This window comes from Scyliorhinus canicula, chromosome 2 (genome assembly GCF_902713615.1).
Source record: "Scyliorhinus canicula chromosome 2, sScyCan1.1, whole genome shotgun sequence".
Lineage (NCBI taxonomy): Eukaryota > Metazoa > Chordata > Chondrichthyes > Carcharhiniformes > Scyliorhinidae > Scyliorhinus > Scyliorhinus canicula.
This window is the reverse complement of record NC_052147.1, coordinates 90,501,622-90,523,857: the sequence shown is the minus strand read 5'-3', so window position 1 is coordinate 90,523,857 and position 22,236 is coordinate 90,501,622. Positions and strand designations below refer to the sequence as shown.

General features: G+C 48.7%; 1 protein-coding gene across 3 annotated transcripts in view; it reads right to left on the bottom strand.

The window, feature by feature from the left end:
* Positions 1-22,236, bottom strand: part of LOC119956011 (1-phosphatidylinositol 4,5-bisphosphate phosphodiesterase beta-2-like) — a 177,018-nt gene that overhangs the window by 62,474 nt on the left and 92,308 nt on the right. For all 3 annotated transcript variants that reach the window (XM_038782709.1, XM_038782699.1, XM_038782718.1), the window contains exons 14-15: positions 16,163-16,313; positions 7,883-7,983 (exon numbers count right to left, since the gene is read on the bottom strand). In XM_038782709.1, the coding sequence (XP_038638637.1) occupies positions 7,883-7,983; positions 16,163-16,313 (252 nt within the window). The remainder of the gene's footprint in view (positions 1-7,882; positions 7,984-16,162; positions 16,314-22,236) is intronic.

Genomic DNA, 22,236 nt, shown 5'->3' with positions numbered 1-22,236 from the left:
CTGAGATTTCTCAGGAATCCCCCCAAAAAAGCACCACTGAGCTCCAAAGTATGGTCGAAGGAGAAGTCCATCAAGTATGGAGCGATATGGTCACGAGGTGTGCTGCAGGATGGACAGGCACAGCAGAGAACGAGACACGGTCCTTGGGATTGGAGCAGAGTCAAAAGACCCTGGTAAGAACAGGGTGTCAAGCTAAGACAGCAGGGATCACTGTCATTGAGACCTGCCATTGTCGAGACTTTGCCTATTTCCAGTCTAATCATTGGGGTCATATTCCTGGCCAAGCGCAATCCTAATTGGCCACCAAAAAGACAACAGCAGCAGCAGTTCACACACCATTGAACATAGTGGAGGGGGATTCTGAAGGGGAGCACACTGTGTACCATTTGAATGAGCTTTAGTTGAGCAAGGTGGCCCCAATTGTAATTGTCCTAAAGGTAAACGGGAAACCTTTGAAAATGGAAGTTGACACAGGTGTCTCGGTGACCGTTGTGGGGGACAGCCCTTCAAGTGTGTTCATGAGGAAGCTCAAACTTTAAATTTGAGCAGCACCACAGCCAAGCTTTCCACTTACACTGGAGAATCCTTGAAAACCCTCGGGACCACCAACACCCCAGTGGCTTCTAAAGAGCAAGAGGCCCCTGGTTGTTATGGAAGGGCACAGACCAAGCCTCACGGGGAAGGACTGGTTACAGCAAATCAAGCTTAATTAGCTGGAAAGTTTTAACTTTCCAACGGTGTTGTTTAAGACGTCCTGCGAAGGTTTCTCACAGAAAACTAAGCTGGATTAAAAGTGTCCATCTACATCAATCCGAATTTAACACCCAAGTGCTTTAAAGCCAGACCAGTTCCCTACGCCCTTCATAAGAAGGTTGAAGCAGAGCTTAAGAGATCTGAAGGACTGGGCATAATCAGACCGGATCAGTTCTCCAAGTGGGCAGCCTCCATAGTACCCGTCCTCAAGTCGTATTGTGCCATAAGATTCCGTGGGGACTACAAATTAACCATAAATCAGGCTTCCCAGCTGGATAGATACCCGAGCATCCAGATCGAGGGTCTCTGCTCCAAGCTGGCGGGAGACCTCACCTACTTAGATCTCAGCCATGCATGCCCTCGATTAGAATTGACCAGGAGTCCCAGATGTTTACCACAATAAATACCCACAAGGGCCATTTGTTATTCCGTCAGCCTGCGCTATTTTCTAGAGAACGATAGAAAACCTCCTTCAAGGTGATGGTTTACCTTGACAACATGTTAGTCACCAGCACCACCCCTGAACAGCACTAGCCTGGAGGAGATGTTGAGAAAGATCCAAAACGTGGGGGTCTGTCTCAAATGCGAAAAAGGTACATGTTACCCCTCAGAAGTAACGTATTTGGGTTTCCGTGAAAATGCAACAGGGTTACATCCCCTCGATGAGAAGATCAAGGCGATTCGTCAAGTCCCAGCCCCCAAGAATGTTAGTGAGCTCAAACCCTTCCTTGGCACGGTAAATTATTATGGAGGATCCATTTTGAATTAAGCCACAACATTGGGGCCATTACACCAGCTACTAAAGAGACATCAACAGTGGCAATGGAGGGAGTCTCAAGAAGAAGCATTTCACTTGGTGAAACAAGCTTTGCAATCCTCAAACCTTTTAGTTCCCTTCAACCCATTGAAACCAATTGTGTTCAAATGTGATGCATCCCCTTACGGTATAGGGACAGTATTATCCCACAAGATGGGGGATGGTTCTGAGTGACCCATCACCTTTGCTTCGAGGCACCTGTCAGAAGCGGAGGGGAACGACACTCAAATCAAGAAGAGGGTTCAGCAGTTATATATGGTGTGAAGAAATTCCACCAATATATGCGATTTGATATAGTCATTGACCATAAGCTCTACTGGGCCCTTTGAGAGAGAACAAACCAATAGCCTCGGCTCGGGTGCAACATTGGACCTTACTGCTGGAGGCCCACAGTTATGTTTTTCTGCATAGACCTGGCACGCAGATTGCCAATGCAGATTTGTTAAGCTGACTACCCCTGCCGAAAAGTGTGCCACCTCCACCAGTGCCCCGAGAGATCGTATTGACTTTGAATGTCTTAGGCACCTTGCCATGTCGTCTGGCCACATTCGTAACTGGACCCAAAGGGCCTCCATGTTATTGAAAGTAAAGAGGATGATTCAGACTGGGTGGCTCAATGATAAATCCAAGCACCTGTGGCCTTATTTAACTCCCAAGATGAACTGACCTGTGAGGATGGTGTAATCTTGTGGGACTCACAAGTTGTTGTTCTTCCACCAGTCCGGGGATCTCTCTTACAGGAGCTGCATAGTGCCCACCCAGGGCAAAAAAAAATGAAGATGCCGGCACGCAGCTATATATGGTGGCTAGGCATTGACAAAGCCATCGAAGGGATGGTACAGCAATATCACCCTTGTCAGATGCAACAGTCCCGACCTCTATCAGCCACACTCCACCCCTGGGAGTGGTCACCCATGGACCCGGGTCGACGTTGACTACAAGGGCCCTTTCTTGGCAGGATGTTTTTGTTTGCGTGGACGCCCGCTCCAAGAAGCTGTCTATTCAAGAGATGGGGACCATGACCTCAGCAGCCATGGTGGACACCTTGTGCCAAATGTTTGCTATTCATGGACTGCCAGAGCCCATTGTATCAGACAACGATACCCCTTTCACAGGAAACAATTTCCAGACTTTTGTTCGAGCTAACAGCTCCCGCCATTCCAGGTTGGCACCGTCCAACCCTGCATTCAATGGACTGTCCAAGAGGGATGTTCAGACTTGTAAGAATGCCATGAGGAGACCAACTACGACATCAATGGCTCGCCAATGTTTTGTTGTCACACAATTCAACACCTCAAACCAGCACAGGGGTTACGCCTGCTGAGTTGCAGATGGATCAGCGCCTCAGGACTTGCTTGAATTTGGTGTTTCCTAACTTGGCGGGTAGAGTGAATGCATGGCACTCGCAGAGGAGCGACAGTTCGCTCCATTGGGGAACACGGTCTTGGTTCGTAACGTTGCCTCAGGACCGCTATGTTTAGCCGGATGGATTGTGCCCCAGTCGGGGCCTGTGTCATACGTGGCGAATGTAAATGGAAGGACTGTCAAAAAGCACATTGACAGGGACTTCCGGTGTGGACCATGGAGTAAGTGGTCACACACAAGGCAGCTCCTGCCCAAGGTTCCAGAAAAGAGCTCTTTTTTAATCAATACGGGGTGGAGTTTTGATGAAAAGATGTAGGTGAATGTTGGAGGAGTACTTTCCCCCAGGAATGGTATGTCTCTTGGTTACCAGACCTGGCAGAAACAGTGAAAGATTTGGCTGGAGCTGCAGCAAAGGCAAAAGCCTCGTCCAGCATGCAGGCAGGGGAAGGGCGAGCTTAAAGGCTTCAAGCTGACTTGAGGGCCTTTATTCAAGCTTAATTCTAGCAGCAGAGGGAACAAGTGTGAAAATATCTCTCCAAGACCATTGAAGAAGCGGCGACGAGACTTCCGGTGGCGGCCATTGAGGAGTAGATCGCGTATTCGGCAGCTCATGTCTGGAACGGACTCTTGGATCTTTTTCAGGAGTTTTCACAAACTTTTTGGGGCCGATTGATAAAGCGAACACTGCAAATCTGTTGTATGGATAGTTGGACCAGGAGTGGCCGGGTGAAGCGTTTAAGCCCCAACAGCCAGAAGCGTGCGGAGCGGGCGCCGAGGTACGTCATGGCGGCTGGTATAGACCAGAGAGCGTGGGCGCAATGGGTACAGGAGCAAGAGGAGTTCCTTAGGGGCTGCTTTGCTGATCTTAAAAAGGACATGCTGGCCCCGATGAACGCATCAATAGACCAAATGATCGCAACTCAGGCAACAGAAGGGAAAGCCATTATGGAGATGGAGAAAAAGCTATCCGACCATGAGGACGAGTTGGTTGTATTGTCCCTTAAGGTGGAGGTGCAGGATGACCTCCACAACAAGTGGCAGGGGAGACTGGAGGACCTAGAAAACAGGTCCAGGAGACAGAACCTGAGAATTGTGGGCCTCCCCGAAGGTGTGGAGGGGTCGGATGCGGGAGCATTTGTGTCCAAGATGCTGGAGACGCTAATAGGGACGGGGGCTTTCCCTCGACCCCTGGAGCTGGACGGGGCACAGAGCCCTCGCAAGGAAGCCCAAGGCGAATGAACCGCCGAGGGCCATGGTGGTGAGATTTTATCGCTTCTCGGACAAGGAACTTGTCTTGCGGTGGGCAAAAAAAGAACGGAGTAGCAGGCAGGAGAACAGCATGATACGCATCTACCAGGATCTGGGTGCGGAGCTGGCCAAGAGGCGTGCTGGATTCAACCGGGTGAAGGCGACCCTCTTCAGCAACGAGGTGAAATTTGGGATGCTACACCCAGCGAGGCTATGGGTCATGTACAAGGAACGGCACCACTATTTTGAGACGCCGGACGAGGCGTGGTCATTCGTCAAACAAGAAAAGCGGAACTCGAATTAAAGGATAGTTAAGCTTTGGTGGAATGCGGCGGTGGGGCTGGGTAACACGGTCCCGTTTCTAATATAAGATTGTATACAATGTTGGGTGCATGTAAGGGCTGTGGTGATGGCTGGTGGGTGCAATGTTTTCGGCAAAGTTGAGATACGGAGGGGGGACGGTTACCAGGTAGAATTTTATAAGAAATTTTCAGAAATATTGAGCCCACTCCTGATGAGGACCTTCAATGAGGCTAGAGAGAAAGGAACCCTCCCCCCAACAATGTCACAGGCTTTGATCTCACTCATTCTTAAACGAGGGAAGGACCCGGAACATTGCGGGTCATATAGGCCGATTTGCCAAATTGCTAGCTAAGATTCTGGCCACAAGAATTGAGGATTGCGTCCCAGGGGTGATAGAGGAAGACCAGACTGGGTTTGTTAAAGGCAGACAACTCAATACCAATGGCCGGAGACTTTTGAATATTATTATGATGCCCTCAGAGGGAGGGGAGGCGGAGATGGTAACAGTGATGGATGGAGAGAAAGCCTTTGACCGGGTGGAGTGGGAGTACCTCTCGGAAACGCTGGGGAGGTTCGGGTTTGGTGAGGGCTTTATTGGCTGGGTGAAATTGATGTATAAGGCGCCTGTAGCAAGTGTATGTACAAACCGGCTGAGGTTTGGGTACTTAGAGCTTCACCGGGGAACGAGGCAGGGGTGCCCCCTCTCCCCGTTACAATTTGCCCCAGCTATAGAACCGTTAGCTATGGCGCTGAGAGCATTGAGGAAGTGGCGGGGATTGGTTCGGGGGGAGGGTGGGACATCGGGTCTCGCTATACGCGGATGATTTGCGCCTGTAGATTTCGCACCCTGTGGAGGGGATGAGGAAGGTTCTGCGGATCCTGAGGGATTTTGATAGTTTTTCAGGGTACAAACTGAACATGGGAAAGAGCGAGTTGTTTGTGATCCAGGCCAAGGGGCAGGAGGAGAGACTGAAAGAGCTGCTGCTGAGGATGGTAGAGAAAAGTTTTTGTTAACTGGGTATACAGGTGGCCAGGAAATGGGATGCCCTGCACAGGCTCAACCTGACCCGGTTGGTGGAGCAAATGGGGACTTTAAAAGGTGGGACATGCTCCCACTGTCACTGGCAGGGAGGGTGCAGACCGTGAAAATGACTGTCCTCCCCAGATTTTTGTTTGTCTTTCAGTGCCTCCCCATCTTCATCCCTAAGGCCTTTTAGGAAGTGGGCGATCGGGGCAAGGGGAGGGGCATGGGAGCAGCTGGAGGCGGTTTCATGTAAAGGTACTAGTCTGGGAGCTTTGATAACGGCTCCTTTCCCGTTCTCACCGACCCGTTACTCCACAGGTCCGGTGGTGGTGGCGACACTGCGGATCTGGGGACAGCGGAGGAGGTACAAGAAGGTGGAGGGAGTGTCAGTTTGGACCCCGATATGCAACAGTCACAGGTTTGTCCTGGGTAAGATGGATGGTGGGTTCCAGAGCTGGCAGAGGGCAGGCATCAGAAGGATGGGAGATCTGTTCATCGACGGAAGCTTTCCAAGTTTGAAGGTGCTAGAGGACAGATTTAATCTGCCACCAGGAAACATCTTTAAATATCTACATGTACGAGCCTTCCTGAAAAAACAGGTAGTGGCCTTTCCGACGCTGCCGCCACTGAGGATACAGGACAGGGTGGTCTCCGGCACCTGGGTGGGGGAGGGGAAGGTGTCGGATATCTACCAGGAACTAATGGGGGAGGAGGAAACCCCGGTGGAGGAGCTCAAGGGCAAGTGGGAGGAGGAGTTAGGTGAGGAGTTGGAAGCAGGTCTGTGGGCAGAGGTCCTGGGCAGGGTTAATTCCTCTTCATCATGTGCCAGGCTCAGTCTAATTCAATTTAAGGTGGTCCACCGGGCACACATGACGGCAGCGAGAATGAACAAGTTTTTTGGGGTAGAAGACGGTTGTACGAGGTGCAAGGGCAGCCCTGCAAAACATGTCCACATGTTTTGCGAGGGCAATGTCCAAGATGCTTAACACTCGGGTGGTGCCAAGTCCAGAGATAGCGATCTTTGGAGTGTCAGAAGACCCGGGAGTTCAGGGGGCGAAAGAGGCCGACGTCTTGGCCTTTGCCTCCCTAGTAGCCCGGAGACGGATTTTATTAATGTGGAGGGATTCAAAGCCCCCGAGTGTAGAGACTTGGGTTACCCACATGGCTGGGTTTCTCAGCCTCGAGAAAATAAAGTTTGCCTTAAGAGGGTCTACGCTCGTGTTCTCTCGGAGCTGGCAGCTGTTTGTCAACTTTCTCAGGGAAAATTAAAATGTCAGCAGCAGCAGCAATCCGTAGGGGGCGGGGTGAGTGCTTCATTGGGATGGTGTGGGAAGACTGGGTCGCGTGGGGTAATGTCTATTTAATTGTTATTGTATATTCTCTTTTTGTGCTATGTTAATGTTCACTCTAGTTTGTTTTGTTATTATTGTTATTACTGTTTAACTATGAATAATTCTGCAAAACCTTAATAAAAATACTTTTTAAAAAAGCACATTGACAATTTGAGGAACAAGGGTATAACGACCCCCAATTCAGAGCAAACGGGTCTCATTGGTATTGTCGACACTCCCATGAACGTTCCTGAGCTGCGGGAGCAGAGAACTCCGAAGCCAGCCAGCCAGCTATACCTCAGGTAGCTGGTGAGACCAGTTCTCTTATCATTCAGGCGGTGCCACCTGGACTGTCTTTTTTTAAATTAAAAATACCCAATTTTGTTTTTTCCAATCAAAGGGCAATTTAGCGTGGCCAATCCACCTACCCTGCACATCTTTGGGTTGTGGGAGTGAGACCCACGCAAAAACGGGGAGAATGTGCAAACTCAACATGGACACTGATCCGGGGCTGAGATCGAATCCAGGTCCTCAGCATCGTCAGGCAGCAGTGCTAATCACTGTGCCACCGTGCCACCTCTGCCTCCTGGACTGTCACCGGTGACTGACAACTTGACTACTTCGAAGGATGTTGAGCCTGTGTGTGGTCTATAGAGTCCCCAGACCAATTTGATGAGCTCTTTTCCCCCTGATGATTTTGCCATGTTTATAGAACCTGTACATCGTTATGGTGGAAGATGTAATAAGGAGGGGGATATATGGTTGCACAACTCCTGTTTGCACAAGGCCCTGAGAGTAGGGACCCGGGTTATATGGATTCTGGAGTTGAAGAGAGAAGACCCATCCTATTGTGTTCTGTGTTTGTATTGTTGCCAACCTCTGCCTTCATTAATAAAGCCCTTGTTACTACTGAAAGCCTTGAGTGTGTTTCCTGAACCATCACAAATCTCATGGTCTTAAGCAGTTTCAGCAGAAGTCCACCACCAGCATCATAGTTTGACTGAACCCCTAGGCTCAAAGGAAAAAGGTAAGACACCACACCTCATCAGATTCATTTTTCTTCAATTCCTGCTCCTCTTCCTCCTCCTGGTCAACATTTTCAGACTCTTCCTCAACCTCACATTGCTCCTCCACATTTTCACCTGGAACAATCCCAAAGTAAACACACACAATCATTACCAGGTCTGGACCAGAAATCACTAGACTGCTCTCAAAGACAACAGTTATCACTCCCAATTGTTACAGTGAGGAGTTTGGAGTATATCAGAGCATGTTACAGTGCAGGGTGTGCAGTATATCAGTGTTACAGTGCAGGGTGTGGAGCATGTCAGTGTTATAGTGAGGGGTGTGGGGTATATCAGTGTCACTGTGAAGGGTGTGGAGTATATCAATGTTACAGTGAGGGTTGTGGGGTATATCAGTGTTACAGTGAGAGTTGTGGGGTATATCAGTGTCACAGTGAGGAGTGTGGGGCATATTAGTGTTACAGTGAAGGGTGTGGGGTATAGCAGTGTTACAGTGAAGGGTGTGGGGTATATCAGTGTTACAGTGAGGGTTGTGGGGTATATCAGTGTTACAGTGAAGGGTGTGGGGTATATCAGTGATTCATTGAGGAGCATGGGATATATCAGTGTTACAGTGAGGGGTATATCAGTGTTATAGTGAGAGGTGTGGGGTATATCAGTGTTATAGTGAAGGGTGTGGGGTATATCAGTGTCACTGTGAAGGGTGTGGAGTATATCAATGTTGCAGTGAGGAGTGTGGGGTATATCAGTGTCACTGTGAAGGGTGTGGGGTATATCAGTGTTACAGTGAGGGGTGTGGGGTATAGCAGTGTTACAGTGAGGGGTGTGGGGTATAGCAGTGTTACAGTGAGGGGTGTGGGGTATAGCAGTGTTACAGTGAGGAGTGTGGGGTATATCAGTGTCACTGTGAAGGGTGTGGGGTATATCAGTGTTACAGTGAGGAGTCTGGGGTATAGCAGTGTTACAGTGAGGGGTGTGGGGTATAGCAGTGTTACAGTGAGGAGTGAGGGGTATAGCAGTGTTACAGTGAGGAATGTGGGGTATAGCAGTGTTACAGTGAGGGGTGTGGGGTATAGCAGTGTTACAGTGAGGAGTGTGGGGTATAGCAGTGTTACAGTGAGGAGTGTGGGGTATAGCAGTGTTACAGTGAGGGGTGTGGGGTATAGCAGTGTTACAATGAGGGGTGTGGGGTATAGCAGTGTTACAGTGAGGAGTGTGGGGTATATCAGTGTTACAGTGAGGGGTGTGGGGTATATCAGTGTTACAGTGAGGGGTGTGGGGTATATCAGTGTTACAGTGAGGAGTGTGGGGTATAGCAGTGTTACAGTGAGGAGTGAGGGGTATAGCAGTGTTACAGTGAGGAGTGTGGGGTATAGCAGTGTTACAGTGAGGGGTGTGGGGTATAGCAGTGTTACAGTGAGGAGTGTGGGGTATAGCAGTGTTACAGTGAGGAGTGTGGGGTATAGCAGTGTTACAGTGAGGGGTGTGGGGTATAGCAGTGTTACAGTGAGGGGTGTGGGGTATAGCAGTGTTACAGTGAGGAGTGTGGGGTATATCAGTGTTACAGTGAGGGGTGTGGGGTATATCAGTGTTACAGTGAGGGGTGTGGGGTATATCAGTGTTACAGTGAGGAGTGTGGGGTATAGCAGTGTTACAGTGAGGAGTGTGGGGTATAGCAGTGTTACAGTGAGGGGTGTGGGGTATAGCAGTGTTACAGTGAGGGGTGTGGGGTATAGCAGTGTTACAGTGAGGAGTGTGGGGTATAGCAGTGTTACAGTGAGGGGTGTGGGGTATAGCAGTGTTACAGTGAGGGGTGTGGGGTATAGCAGTGTTACAGTGAGGAGTGAGGGGTATAGCAGTGTTACAGTGAGGAGTGTGGGGTATATCAGTGTTACAGTGAGGAATGTGGGGTATATCAGTGTCACTGTGAAAGGTGTGGAGTATATCAATGTTACAGTGAGGAGTGTGGGGTATATTAGTGTTATAGTGAAGGGTGTGGGGTATATCAGTGTTACAGTGAAGGGTGTGGGGTATATCAGTGTTACAGTGAGGGTTGTGGGGTATATCAGTGTTACAGTGAGGGTTGTGGGGTATATCAGTGTTACAGTGAAGGGTGTGGGGTATATCAGTGATTCATTGAGGAGCATGGGATATATCAGTGTTACAGTGAGGGGTATATCAGTGTTATAGTGAGAGGTGTGGGGTATATCAGTGTTATAGTGAAGGGTGTGGGGTATATCAGTGTCACTGTGAAGGGTGTGGAGTATATCAATGTTGCAGTGAGGAGTGTGGGGTATATCAGTGTCACTGTGAAGGGTGTGGGGTATATCAGTGTTACAGTGAGGGGTGTGGGGTATAGCAGTGTTACAGTGAGGGGTGTGGGGTATAGCAGTGTTACAGTGAGGGGTGTGGGGTATAGCAGTGTTACAGTGAGGAGTGTGGGGTATATCAGTGTCACTGTGAAGGGTGTGGGGTATATCAGTGTTACAGTGAGGAGTCTGGGGTATAGCAGTGTTACAGTGAGGGGTGTGGGGTATAGCAGTGTTACAGTGAGGAGTGAGGGGTATAGCAGTGTTACAGTGAGGAATGTGGGGTATAGCAGTGTTACAGTGAGGGGTGTGGGGTATAGCAGTGTTACAGTGAGGAGTGTGGGGTATAGCAGTGTTACAGTGAGGAGTGTGGGGTATAGCAGTGTTACAGTGAGGGGTGTGGGGTATAGCAGTGTTACAATGAGGGGTGTGGGGTATAGCAGTGTTACAGTGAGAAGTGTGGGGTATATCAGTGTTACAGTGAGGGGTGTGGGGTATATCAGTGTTACAGTGAGGGGTGTGGGGGTATATCAGTGTTACAGTGAGGAGTGTGGGGTATAGCAGTGTTACAGTGAGGAGTGAGGGGTATAGCAGTGTTACAGTGAGGAGTGTGGGGTATAGCAGTGTTACAGTGAGGGGTGTGGGGTATAGCAGTGTTACAGTGAGGAGTGTGGGGTATAGCAGTGTTACAGTGAGGAGTGTGGGGTATAGCAGTGTTACAGTGAGGGGTGTGGGGTATAGCAGTGTTACAGTGAGGGGTGTGGGGTATAGCAGTGTTACAGTGAGGAGTGTGGGGTATATCAGTGTTACAGTGAGGGGTGTGGGGTATATCAGTGTTACAGTGAGGGGTGTGGGGTATATCAGTGTTACAGTGAGGAGTGTGGGGTATAGCAGTGTTACAGTGAGGAGTGTGGGGTATAGCAGTGTTACAGTGAGGGGTGTGGGGTATAGCAGTGTTACAGTGAGGGGTGTGGGGTATAGCAGTGTTACAGTGAGGAGTGTGGGGTATAGCAGTGTTACAGTGAGGGGTGTGGGGTATAGCAGTGTTACAGTGAGGGGTGTGGGGTATAGCAGTGTTACAGTGAGGAGTGAGGGGTATAGCAGTGTTACAGTGAGGAGTGTGGGGTATATCAGTGTTACAGTGAGGAATGTGGGGTATATCAGTGTCACTGTGAAAGGTGTGGAGTATATCAATGTTACAGTGAGGAGTGTGGGGTATATTAGTGTTATAGTGAAGGGTGTGGGGTATATCAATGTTACAGTGAGGAGGGTGGGGTATAGCAGTGTCACTGTGAAAGGTGTGGAGTATATCAATGTTACAGTGAGGAGTGTGGGGTATATCAGTGTTACTGTGAAGGGTGTGGAGTATATCAATGTTACAGTGAGGGTTGTTGGGTTTATCTGTGTTACAAAGTGGTGGTGGAGTATATCAGTCTTACAGTGAGGGGTGTGGGGTATATCAGTGTTACAGTGAGGGGTGTGGGGTATATCAGTGTTACAGTGAGGGGTGTGGGGTATAGCAGTGTTACAGTGAGGGGTGTGGGGTATAGCAGTGTTACAGTGAGGGGTGTGGGGTATAGCAGTGTTACAGTGAGGAGTGTGGGGTATAGCAGTGTTACAGTGAGGGGTGTGGGGTATATCAGTGTTACAGTGAGGGGTGTGGGGTATATCAGTGCTACAGTGAGGGGTATAGCAGTGTTACAGTGAGGGGTGTGGGGTATAGCAGTGTTACAGTAAGGGGTGTGGGGTATAGCAGTGTTACAGTGAGGGGTGTGGGGTATATCAGTGTTACAGTGAGGAGTGTGGGGTATAGCAGTGTTACAGTGAGGAGTGTAGGGTATAGCAGTGTTACAGTGAGGAGTGTGGGGTATAGCAGTGTTACAGTGAGGGGTGTGGGGTATAGCAGTGTTACAGTGAGGGGTGTGGGGTATATCAGTGTTACAGTGAGGAGTGTGGGGTATAGCAGTGTTACAGTGAGGGGTGTGGGGTATAGCAGTGTTACAGTGTGGAGTGTGGGGTATAGCAGTGTTACAGTGAGGGGTGTGGGGTATATCAGTGTTACAGTGAGGAGTGTGGGGTATAGCAGTGTTACAGTGAGGAGTGAGGGGTATAGCAGTGTTACAGTGAGGGGTGTGGGGTATATCAGTGTTACAGTGAGGAGTGTGGGGTATAGCAGTGTTACAGTGAGGTGTGTGGGGTATAGCAGTGTTACAGTGAGGGGTGTGGGGTATAGCAGTGTTACAGTGAGGAGTGTGGGGTATAGCAGTGTTACAGTGAGGAGTGTGGGGTATAGCAGTGTTACAGTGAGGGGCGCTTGATAGTTACAAGGAAGCGAGGAAGGAACTAAAGAGAGAGCTGAGACGAGCAAGGAGGGGACATGAGAAGTATTTGGCAGGTAGGATCAAGGAAAACCCAAAAGCTTTCTATAGGTATGTCAGGAATAAAAGAATGACTAGGGTAAGAGTAGGGCCAGTCAAGGACAGTGGTGGGAAGTTGTGTGTGGAGGCTGAGGAGATAAGCGAGATACTAAATGAATACTTTTCGTCAGTATTCACTCAAGAAAAAGATAATTTTGTGGAGGAGAATGCTGAGACCCAGGCTATTAGAATAGATGGCATTGAGGTGCGTAGGGAAGAAGTGTTGGCAATTCTGGACAAGGTGAAAATAGATAAGTCCCCGGGGCCGGATGGGATTTATCCTAGGATTCTCTGGGAAGCCAGGGAAGAGATTGCTGAGCCTTTGGCTTTGATTTTTAGGTCATCATTGGCTACAGGAAGAGTGCCAGAGGACTGGAGGATAGCAAATGTGGTCCCTTTGTTCAAGAAGGGGAGTAGAGATAACCCCGGTAACTATAGGCCGGTGAGCCTAACGTCTGTGGTGGGTAAGGTCTTGGAGAGGATTATAAAAGATACGATTTATAATCATCTAGATAGGAATAATATGATTAGGGATAGTCAGCATGGTTTTGTGAAGGGTAGGTCATGCCTCACAAACCTTATCGAGTTCTTTGAGAAGGTGACTGAACAGGTAGACGAGGGTAGAGCAGTTGATGTGGTGTATATGGATTTCAGTAAAGCGTTTGATAAGGTTCCCCACGGTCGGCTATTGCAGAAAATACGGAGGCTGGGGATTGAGGGTGATTTAGAGATGTGGATCAGAAATTGGCTAGTTGAAAGAAGACAGAGAGTGGTAGTTGATGGGAAATGTTCAGAATGGAGTTCAGTTACGAGTGGTGTACCACAAGGATCTGTTTTGGGGCCGTTGCTGTTTGTCATTTTTATAAATGACCTAGAGGAGGGCGCAGAAGGATGGGTGAGTAAATTTGCAGACGACACTAAAGTCGGTGGAGTTGTAGACAGTGCGGAAGGATGTTGCAGGTTACAGAGGGACATAGATAAGCTGCAGAGCTGGGCTGAGAGGTGGCAAATGGAGTTTAATGTGGAAAAGTGTGAGGTGATTCACTTTGGAAAGAATAACAGGAATGCGGAATATTTGGCTAATGGTAAAATTCTTGGTAGTGTGGATGAGCAGAGGGATCTCGGTGTCCATGTACATAGATCCCTGAAAGTTGCCACCCAGGTTGATAGGGTTGTGAAGAAGGCCTATGGTGTGTTGGCCTTTATTGGTAGAGGGATTGAGTTCCGGAGCCATGAGGTCATGTTGCAGTTGTACAAAACTCTAGTACGGCCGCATTTGGAGTATTGCGTACAGTTCTGGTCGCCTCATTATAGGAAGGACGTGGAAGCTTTGGAACGGGTGCAGAGGAGATTTACCAGGATGTTGCCTGGTATGGAGGGAAAATCTTATGAGGAAAGGCTGATGGACTTGAGGTTGTTTTCGTTAGAGAGAAGAAGGTTAAGAGGTGACTTAATAGAGGCATACAAAATGATCAGAGGGTTAGATAGGGTGGACAGCGAGAGCCTTCTCCCGCGGATGGAGGTGGCTAGCACGAGGGGACATAGCCTTAAATTGAGGGGTAATAGATATAGGACAGAGGTCAGAGGTGGGTTTTTTACGCAAAGAGTGGTGAGGCCGTGGAATGCCCTACCTGCAACAGTAGTGAACTCGCCAACATTGAGGGCATTTAAAAATTTATTGGATAAGCATATGGATGATAAGGGCATGGTGTAGGTTAGATGGCCTTTAGATTTTTTTCCATGTCGGTGCAACATCGAGGGCCGAAGGGCCTGTACTGCGCTGTATCGTTCTATGTTCTATGTTCTATGGGTGTGGGGTATATCAGTTTTACAGTGAGGAGTGTGGGGTATAGCAGTGTTACAGTGAGGAGTGAGGGGTATAGCAGTGTTACAGTGAGGAGTGTGGGGTATAGCAGTGTTACAGTGAGGGGTGTGGGGTATAGCAGTGTTATAGTGAGGAGTGTGGGGTATAGCAGTGTTACAGTGAGGGGTGTGGGGTATATCAGTGTTACAGTGAGGGGTGTGGGGTATATCAGTGTCACAGTGAGGAGTGTGGGGTATAGCAGTGTTACAGTGAGGAGTGTGGGGTATAGCAGTGTTACAGTGAGGGGTGTGGGGTATAGCAGTGTTATAGTGAGGAGCATGGGGTATATCAGTGTCACAGTAAGGAATGTGGCTTATTATTTCAGAGTGTTACAATGGTGCGGGGTCTATCAGTGTCACAGTGAGGTTTGTCGGCATAGCTGTGTTACAGTGAGGAGTGAGGGTATATCAGTGTCACAGTGAGGGGTGTGGGGTATATCAGTGTTACAGTGAGGTGTGTGGGGTATAGCAGTGTTACAGTGAGGGGTGTGGGGTATAGCAGTGTCACAGTGAAGGGTGTGGGGTATAGCAGTGTTACAGTGAGGGGTGTGGGGTATAGCAGTGTCACAGTGAGGGGTGTGGGGTATATCAGTGTCACAGTGAGGGGTGTGGGGTATATCAGTGTCACAGTGAGGGGTGTGGGGTATATCAGTGTTACAGTGAGGAGTGTGGGGTATAGCAGTGTTACAGTGAGGGGTGTGGGGTCTATCAGTGTTACAGTGAGGAGTGTGGGGTATAGCAGTGTTATAGTGAGGGGTGTGGGGTATATCAGTGTTACAGTGAGGGGTGTGGGGTATAGCAGTGTTACAGTGAGGAGTGTGGGGTATATCAGTGTTACAGTGAGGAGTGTGGGGTATAGCAGTGTTACAGTGAGGGTTGTGGGGTATATCAGTGTTACATTGAGGAATGTGGCTTATTATTTCAGAGTGTTACAATGGTGTGGGGTTTATCAGTGTTACAGTGAGGAGTGTGGGGTATAGCAGTGTTACAGTGAGGGGTGTGGGATCTATCAGTGTTACAGTGAGGGGTGTGGGGTATAGCAGTGTTATAGTGAGGGGTGTGGGGTATATCAGTGTTACAGTGAGGAGTGTGGGGTATAGCAGTGTTACAGTGAGGAGTGTGGGGTATAGCAGTGTTACAGTGAGGGGTGTGGGGTCTATCAGTGTTACAGTGAGGAGTGTGGGGTATAGCAGTGTTATAGTGAGGGGTGTGGGGTATATCAGTGTTACAGTGAGGGGTGTGGGGTATATCAGTGTTACAGTGAGAGTGTGGGGTATAGCAGTGTTACAGTGAGGGGTGTGGGGTTTATCAGTGTTACAGTGAGGAGTGTGGGGTATAGCAGTGTTACAGTGAGGGGTGTGGGGTTTATCAGTGTTACAGTGAGGAGTGTGGGGTATAGCAGTGTTACAGTGAGGAGTGTGGGGTATAGCAGTGTTACAGTGAGGAGTGTGGGGTATAGCAGTGTTACAGTGAGGGGTGTGGGGTATAGCAGTGTTACAGTGAGGGGTGTGGGGTATAGCAGTGTTACAGTGAGGGGTGTGGGGTATATCAGTGTTACATTGAGGAATGTGGCTTATTATTTCAGAGTGTTACAATGGTGCGGGGTTTATCAGTGTCACAGTGAGGTTTGTAGGCATAGCTGTGTTATGGTGAAGGATGTGAAGCATATTGTTGCCCTGTCACACACATTGAAAGAGGGAGCGGTACCTGTCTGAATGAATTCTGTCTGATCCTGTCCGATGCTCTTCCTCCTCTGCCCCACTTGGCTGTTTTGATTGGTCATCTGATTCTTCTTATTCTTGATGAGGATTTTGCCCATCAGCTCCTGGGGGCTTGGGATAGGGGCACCAGGCTTCAGCTATCGCAGAAGGGACAAATAATTTGAGACATGCCCCTGACAATGCTGACCAATCTGTATGACCAAAATGTCATCACGGCCTAACTGCTTCATTGAGCAGCCTACAACACAGAGTGCTCCCATTCCAATCGATCTCCAACCCCGGCCAGCTCTGTGAAATACGAGGGGTGGCAAGCCCTCCATAAGCTCACCCAATCCCCAACCCAGACCCCCTAATATGGTGGGAAGCCCACCCGCCATTTTTTTAAATAAATGTTTTTATTCTCCATTTTCACATTTTCCTTCAAAATTTACACCCCACCCACAGACAGTAAACGGTAACAAATACAAAATCAATCCCCTTAACAATAACAACGATCCCATCCTCCCACCACCCCAAACGGCCCGCCTGTCAAGATATGCATCCAATAAAACAAACCCTCCCAAGGTGGGAACAAAAGACAAAGGAGAAAAAGAAAAAAGGAGTCCGGGACCACCCATGGTCACCATAGAGTCCACCCCCCCCCCCCCCCCCCCCCCCCCCAAGACACACACACACACACACACACTCAACGCCGTCCAACCTCTGAAAGGTTGCCGTACATGATACCCAAGAGTTTTAAACCCCCCCCCCCCCCCCCACTCCTCTCCAACTCCTCCCGTCCACTGCCTCTGGTAAACCTCCTTCCCCCAACCTCGGTTCCTTCCCCCCAACTTTCCTCTCCGTCTAGATCACTCGGATCCTGTTCAGCCAGACTCTGATGGCCGCAGCCCCTCCCCCCACCTCACTCCCGTTCACTGGCCGGCTTAGACCGGCCTGCGTGGAGGACCCCGCCCAGGTCCCTTTCCCCCTTGCCCGGCCCTAGGAAAGCCCAAAAATCCCCTTTTAGCACACACACCCCACATATCCACCTACACCCCAAAGAGCACTCACTTCGATTGAAAGTCCCATCACTTCCCTTGTCCAAATATATACAACACCGGCTCCTTTAGCCCACACGCCCGCACGCAGTGAAACAAACAAACAAAAAAAGAAAATACAGTCATGAGGTTACGTCGGCACATGGCCATTTCTCAATTTCTCAGTTCTGCCACAGTCCTTCTGCCTTCGTAAACTCCTCCGCTGCCTCCGCCGTTCCAAAATAAAAGTCCTTGAGCTTGTAAGTCACCCTCAGCTTCGCTGGATATACAATGCGGCATTGCACCGTGCTAATGTACAGTGCCCTCTTCACCCGATTAAAAGCAGCCCGCCTCCTCACCAGCTCCACCGTAAAGTCCTGGTATACACGTATACCAGCTCCAGCCCACTGCACCACCCGCTTCTGCTTGGCCCAGCACAGGACCTTCTCCTTCACACTGTACCTATGGAAGCACAGAATCACTACCCTTGTGGGCTCACTCGCCTTTGGTACAGGCCTCCACGACCGATGAGTCCGATCCAGTTCATACCGGGAGGGATCCTCCCCCTGCCCCAATAGTTTCGCCAGCATCGCAGCAAAATACTCAGTCGGTCTCGGCCCTTCAACTCCTTCGGGCAGCCCCACAATCTCAAATTCTGGCACCTGGACCTGTTTTCCAGGTCTTCCAATTTTCCTCGTAGATCCTTGTTCACCTCCAACCTTCCGCATCTCCTTCCCCATCGACGTAAGTTGATCACCATGCTGCAATAATGTTACCTCCACTTCTTCAGCGCTTCCCCTTGCTCCCGCACCTCGGCCATTGCGCTCGCCAACGCCGTCGTCACCGGGAAAATTGCCTCTTCCACCAGAACACTCAAAACCTCCCTCATCTCCTTCCTCATTGTCTCCATGTATTTTGTAAACTGCCTTTTGAATTCCGCAGCCATCACCTTAGTTATTTCTTCAGCCGTAAGCAATGCGGCCTCCCCTGGTGCTCCAGCCTCCATTTTCCTTGGTGACCCCACAGTGACCTTTCTACTCCCCGACGAACTTTCAGCTGTTTTCACAGCCGTTTTCTTACTGGACCCCGACATATCCCTTCCCTGTGCTTTCTCCTGACCTTCACCGCCTTCGCTGCCCCTAGGACCGGGCGTCAATCCCCGACAATGCCGTTCCCGAACGGGAGCCCTCCAACGCGCAGCTGCCTCCCGCCCACCGTCACTGGAAGTCAGCCGTCACCGCTTCTTCAATGGCCTTGGTGAGATCTTTTCACAGTTGTTCCCTCTGCTGCTAGAACTCAGCTTTCATAAAGGCCCTCAAGTCAGCTTCGCCCACCCGCCATTTTACAATAAATAGTTAACAAGCTATTGAACTCGTTACCAAAGCAACTGACCCATATTTCACCCTGGCCACGCCATAAAATACTTGGCATGGATGGATGTGCTGGAATGAGGAGTGTGCTTTTGAAAAAAAACATTTGTAATGACAGAGAGTTGCAGAGAGCATAGTGGTTAGCACTATGGCTTCACAGCATCAGGGTCCCAGGTTCAATTCCCGCTTGGGTCACTGTCTGTGCGGAGTCTGCACATTCTCCCCGTGTCTGCGTGGGTTTCCTCTGGGTGCTCTGTTTCCTCCCACAGTCCAAAGATGTGCAGGTAGGTGGATTAGCCATGATAAATTGCCCTCAGAGTCCAATAAGGTGAGGGGGGGTTACTGGGTTACAGGTGTGGGCTTAAGTGGGGTGCTATTTCCAAGGGCTGGTGCAGACTCGATCGGCCGAATGTCCTCATTCGGCACGGTAAATTCTGTAAATTCTAAGAGGGATGTCAATTCCAGGTTACAGCCTCCCTTCACATGGACATGTTCTGCTTGGATCCACTGTTGGTGTGCAGGCCAATGAGCATCTACGACCAGTTCAAACCGGCCTCTGGAGCCAAGGTAAACTGTGGCAAGAGAGAGGCAGTGTTTTTTGAGAACTGGGCCAACTGATCCTTTGTCCCCCTTCACCATCACATTAATCTACCTGACGGTACTAGGGATATGATTTGGACAGGCTGGGTCATGTGCCAAAAATTGGAAGGAGTGATTAGCTATTGTGAAACAAAAAACTGGGCACATGGGTGCAATGCTCATTCTCCATTGCAGGCAAAAACATGGTGATCAGGTTCAAGGTACTCGCAGTGTTGCTGTACATGCACAGGTCTGGCCTAGTCCTTGCTCTTGCACTGTGGTGGTCATCTGAGCCATCTTCTGCTTTATCTGGAGTTTGAAAATGGACCATGTTTACAGGGACGCAATATGCAAATATGCAGATAATGTGGGGAAAAAATATGCAACATTGCCCTTATCCTTGTGTCCAGCTGCATGAAGTGTGTGGTCCCTCAGTATGTAAATACCAAGTATTGCTACATACAATACCTCCCCTCAGTGTCATAAAGGATGGGTCTGGCCATGTTGCTGCAGAATGCACCAAGCAGTTGGAACTTGCTGTACCACCTATCCCTCATATCCCTTCTGCACAAAAACATCTTTGACCACAAGTCCATCAGGTAGTGGTCCACGTGAAACATCCCAAAGGCTCTGTGGGAAAAGGAGTTGCTGGATCCTGTCGCCTAAGGAGACTGCCAAAATCATTTGGCAAAATGTCTCATCACCAGAACTAGCAATCAGACAGCAAGACATAGCTTGGCTGGTGGTGAGAAAGACCCTCACCATCAGTTCCTTCCTACATGTTCAGAGTCTCATCCCCTCCACATGTTGCCCTCGAGGTAAAAAGTCTAGCCAGGTCGTATGTTTGGTGACCTAATATTGACCAGGATTTGGAGAACAAAGTGCAATCCTGTTGTCCATGTCAATCTAACAAGTTGATGCAATCATGAGCACAATTACATCCTTGGGAGTGTCCTGATCATCCTTGGCCAAGACTTCATGTAGATTTTGCAGGTCCTTTCATGGTTCTTATGGTTTTAGTCATCATGGATGCACATTCTAGTGGTTAGAAGTATACATCATTAGCAACATTAAAGCTCCCAGCACCATAGAGAAGCTACGCCAAGCCTTTGCAACTCGGGTTACTGGATTCCCTCCTTTCTGATAATGGTACATTTACGAGTGAGTTGTTCCAAGAATGCAATGGAATGGAATACGCCATGTGCGTACTGCACCTTTTCATCCAGCTTCAAATGGTTTGGTAGAGAAAGCTGTTCAAATATCGTAGGAAGGATTGAAGAGGGACTATCTTATTTCAATACCGTATCACACCACAAATAACTATGGGACTCTCACCTGTAGTGATCTGCATATCTATACATACACAAGGGGTTACTGTATAGATGTAGCAGCCACCTAATCACTGGAGGGCAGCACTAGAGACAGGTATAAATAGTCAGACTCAAGCCAAGATCCGCCTCTTCACAAGAACAGGGACGTGTGATCACAAGCACACAAGGACAGGTCAGCGCAGGTAGCTTATCTCTAGCATTTCTTATTTAATCTAATTCATGTAATGTCTAGTTTAAGCTCTGGAGAGAAAACAAACTTACAGTTAATTTATCAACATTGCTCAATAAAGTATTTGCTCGAACTGGAAGACTACAATTATTAATCAGCATCAAATAAAAGATCATCCTGGAAGAAGCCAGTGAGTAGCGTGTTTACACAAAGCATGACAACATTACTATCAGGCATAGTAATAATATATATCCAGCTGAATTACTGATGGGCAGAAGAATGAAGTCTTACCTGGATCTGTTACATCCAGATGTCAAAGCAAAAGTGGGAAGGAGACAAGAAAAGCAGAGATATTATGCTAAGGAGAGACATTTTAACCTGAATGATCGTGTTTATACCAGGAATTTTGGCAGTAACCAGCGTTGGCTACCTGGAGCTTTTTTTAACCAAAGTGGTCCAGTGAAATAGTAGTGAAATAGAACAATGCAAGAGTTGTTCACAGGCACCAAGATAATATTTGTCGACGCCATGACTCGGTGACAGCAAAAGTTCCGGATAACACAATACTGTAGAAAGAAATCTTTTTGTGGTCAGGTTACCACATTATCGGTCACCTCCTTCTGGAATGTGCCTTTGCAAAGAAGGTCTAGAAGGTCAACAAGAAGTGGCCCTGTTATACCAGGCCTTCCAATGGCCTCTCCTTCAGGAGAGGGGCACACATGCACAGATGCTCAACCTATTCCTGTGCCCACAAATTATGCTGAACTTAGTCAAGCATCACCAGAGTTGATGGAGTCACCAATGGTACTGTGAAGATCGCAGCATAGTCGCAAAGCTCCTGAAAGATTGGCATATAATTAAGGCATTAGTTTAATTCTATTTCTGTCTATAAAAGGGATTAAAATTTAACGGGGGGGGGGGGGGGGGGGGAAGTGTTGTAGATTGTTATTATTATGCATCTTCTTATTTAAATTAATTGCTGATGTCATCAATAAGTGCTGTGATGTCATTAGTTGTTGTTACTTGTATATTCATATTTGCAAATTTGTATTTAACTGCCATTAGTTCTAATCTATTCTGTTACTGTTATTCTGATGTTTAGTTAGTTGCTCCCATTTCTGAGTCCAAATGGTATTTTATACTTCGTTATTTTTATGTATTAAAGAAAGTTAACTTTATTCACAAAGCTTTTCAACTACCTTTTTGTGGTCAGGTTACCACATTATCGGTCACCTCATTCTGGAATGTGCCTTTGCAAAGAAGGTCTAGAAAGAGATGGAGTGGTTTTTGTCAAGGTTCACTCTGAGCAGCTCCGTGACGCAGGACTCTCTGCTCCACGGCTGATCCCAGCGACTCACATCGAGGCAAACATCAACTGTGGTTAGAGGACCATCTATTCAGCCAATGGTGCTCTCTGATCTGCCAAAAAACCTGCTGCTCTTCGAGTTCGAAGAATTGTCCTCAGCCGAATGTTCCAGAGTGGTATGTTCCAAGGTGCAGGACGATGTGCTGAGGGATGCAGTAAAGGTTGGGACTGGCACCGCTGCTGAGATGCAGCGGGGAAAGCTCACTACCTGAGGCCTTTCAGTCATAGT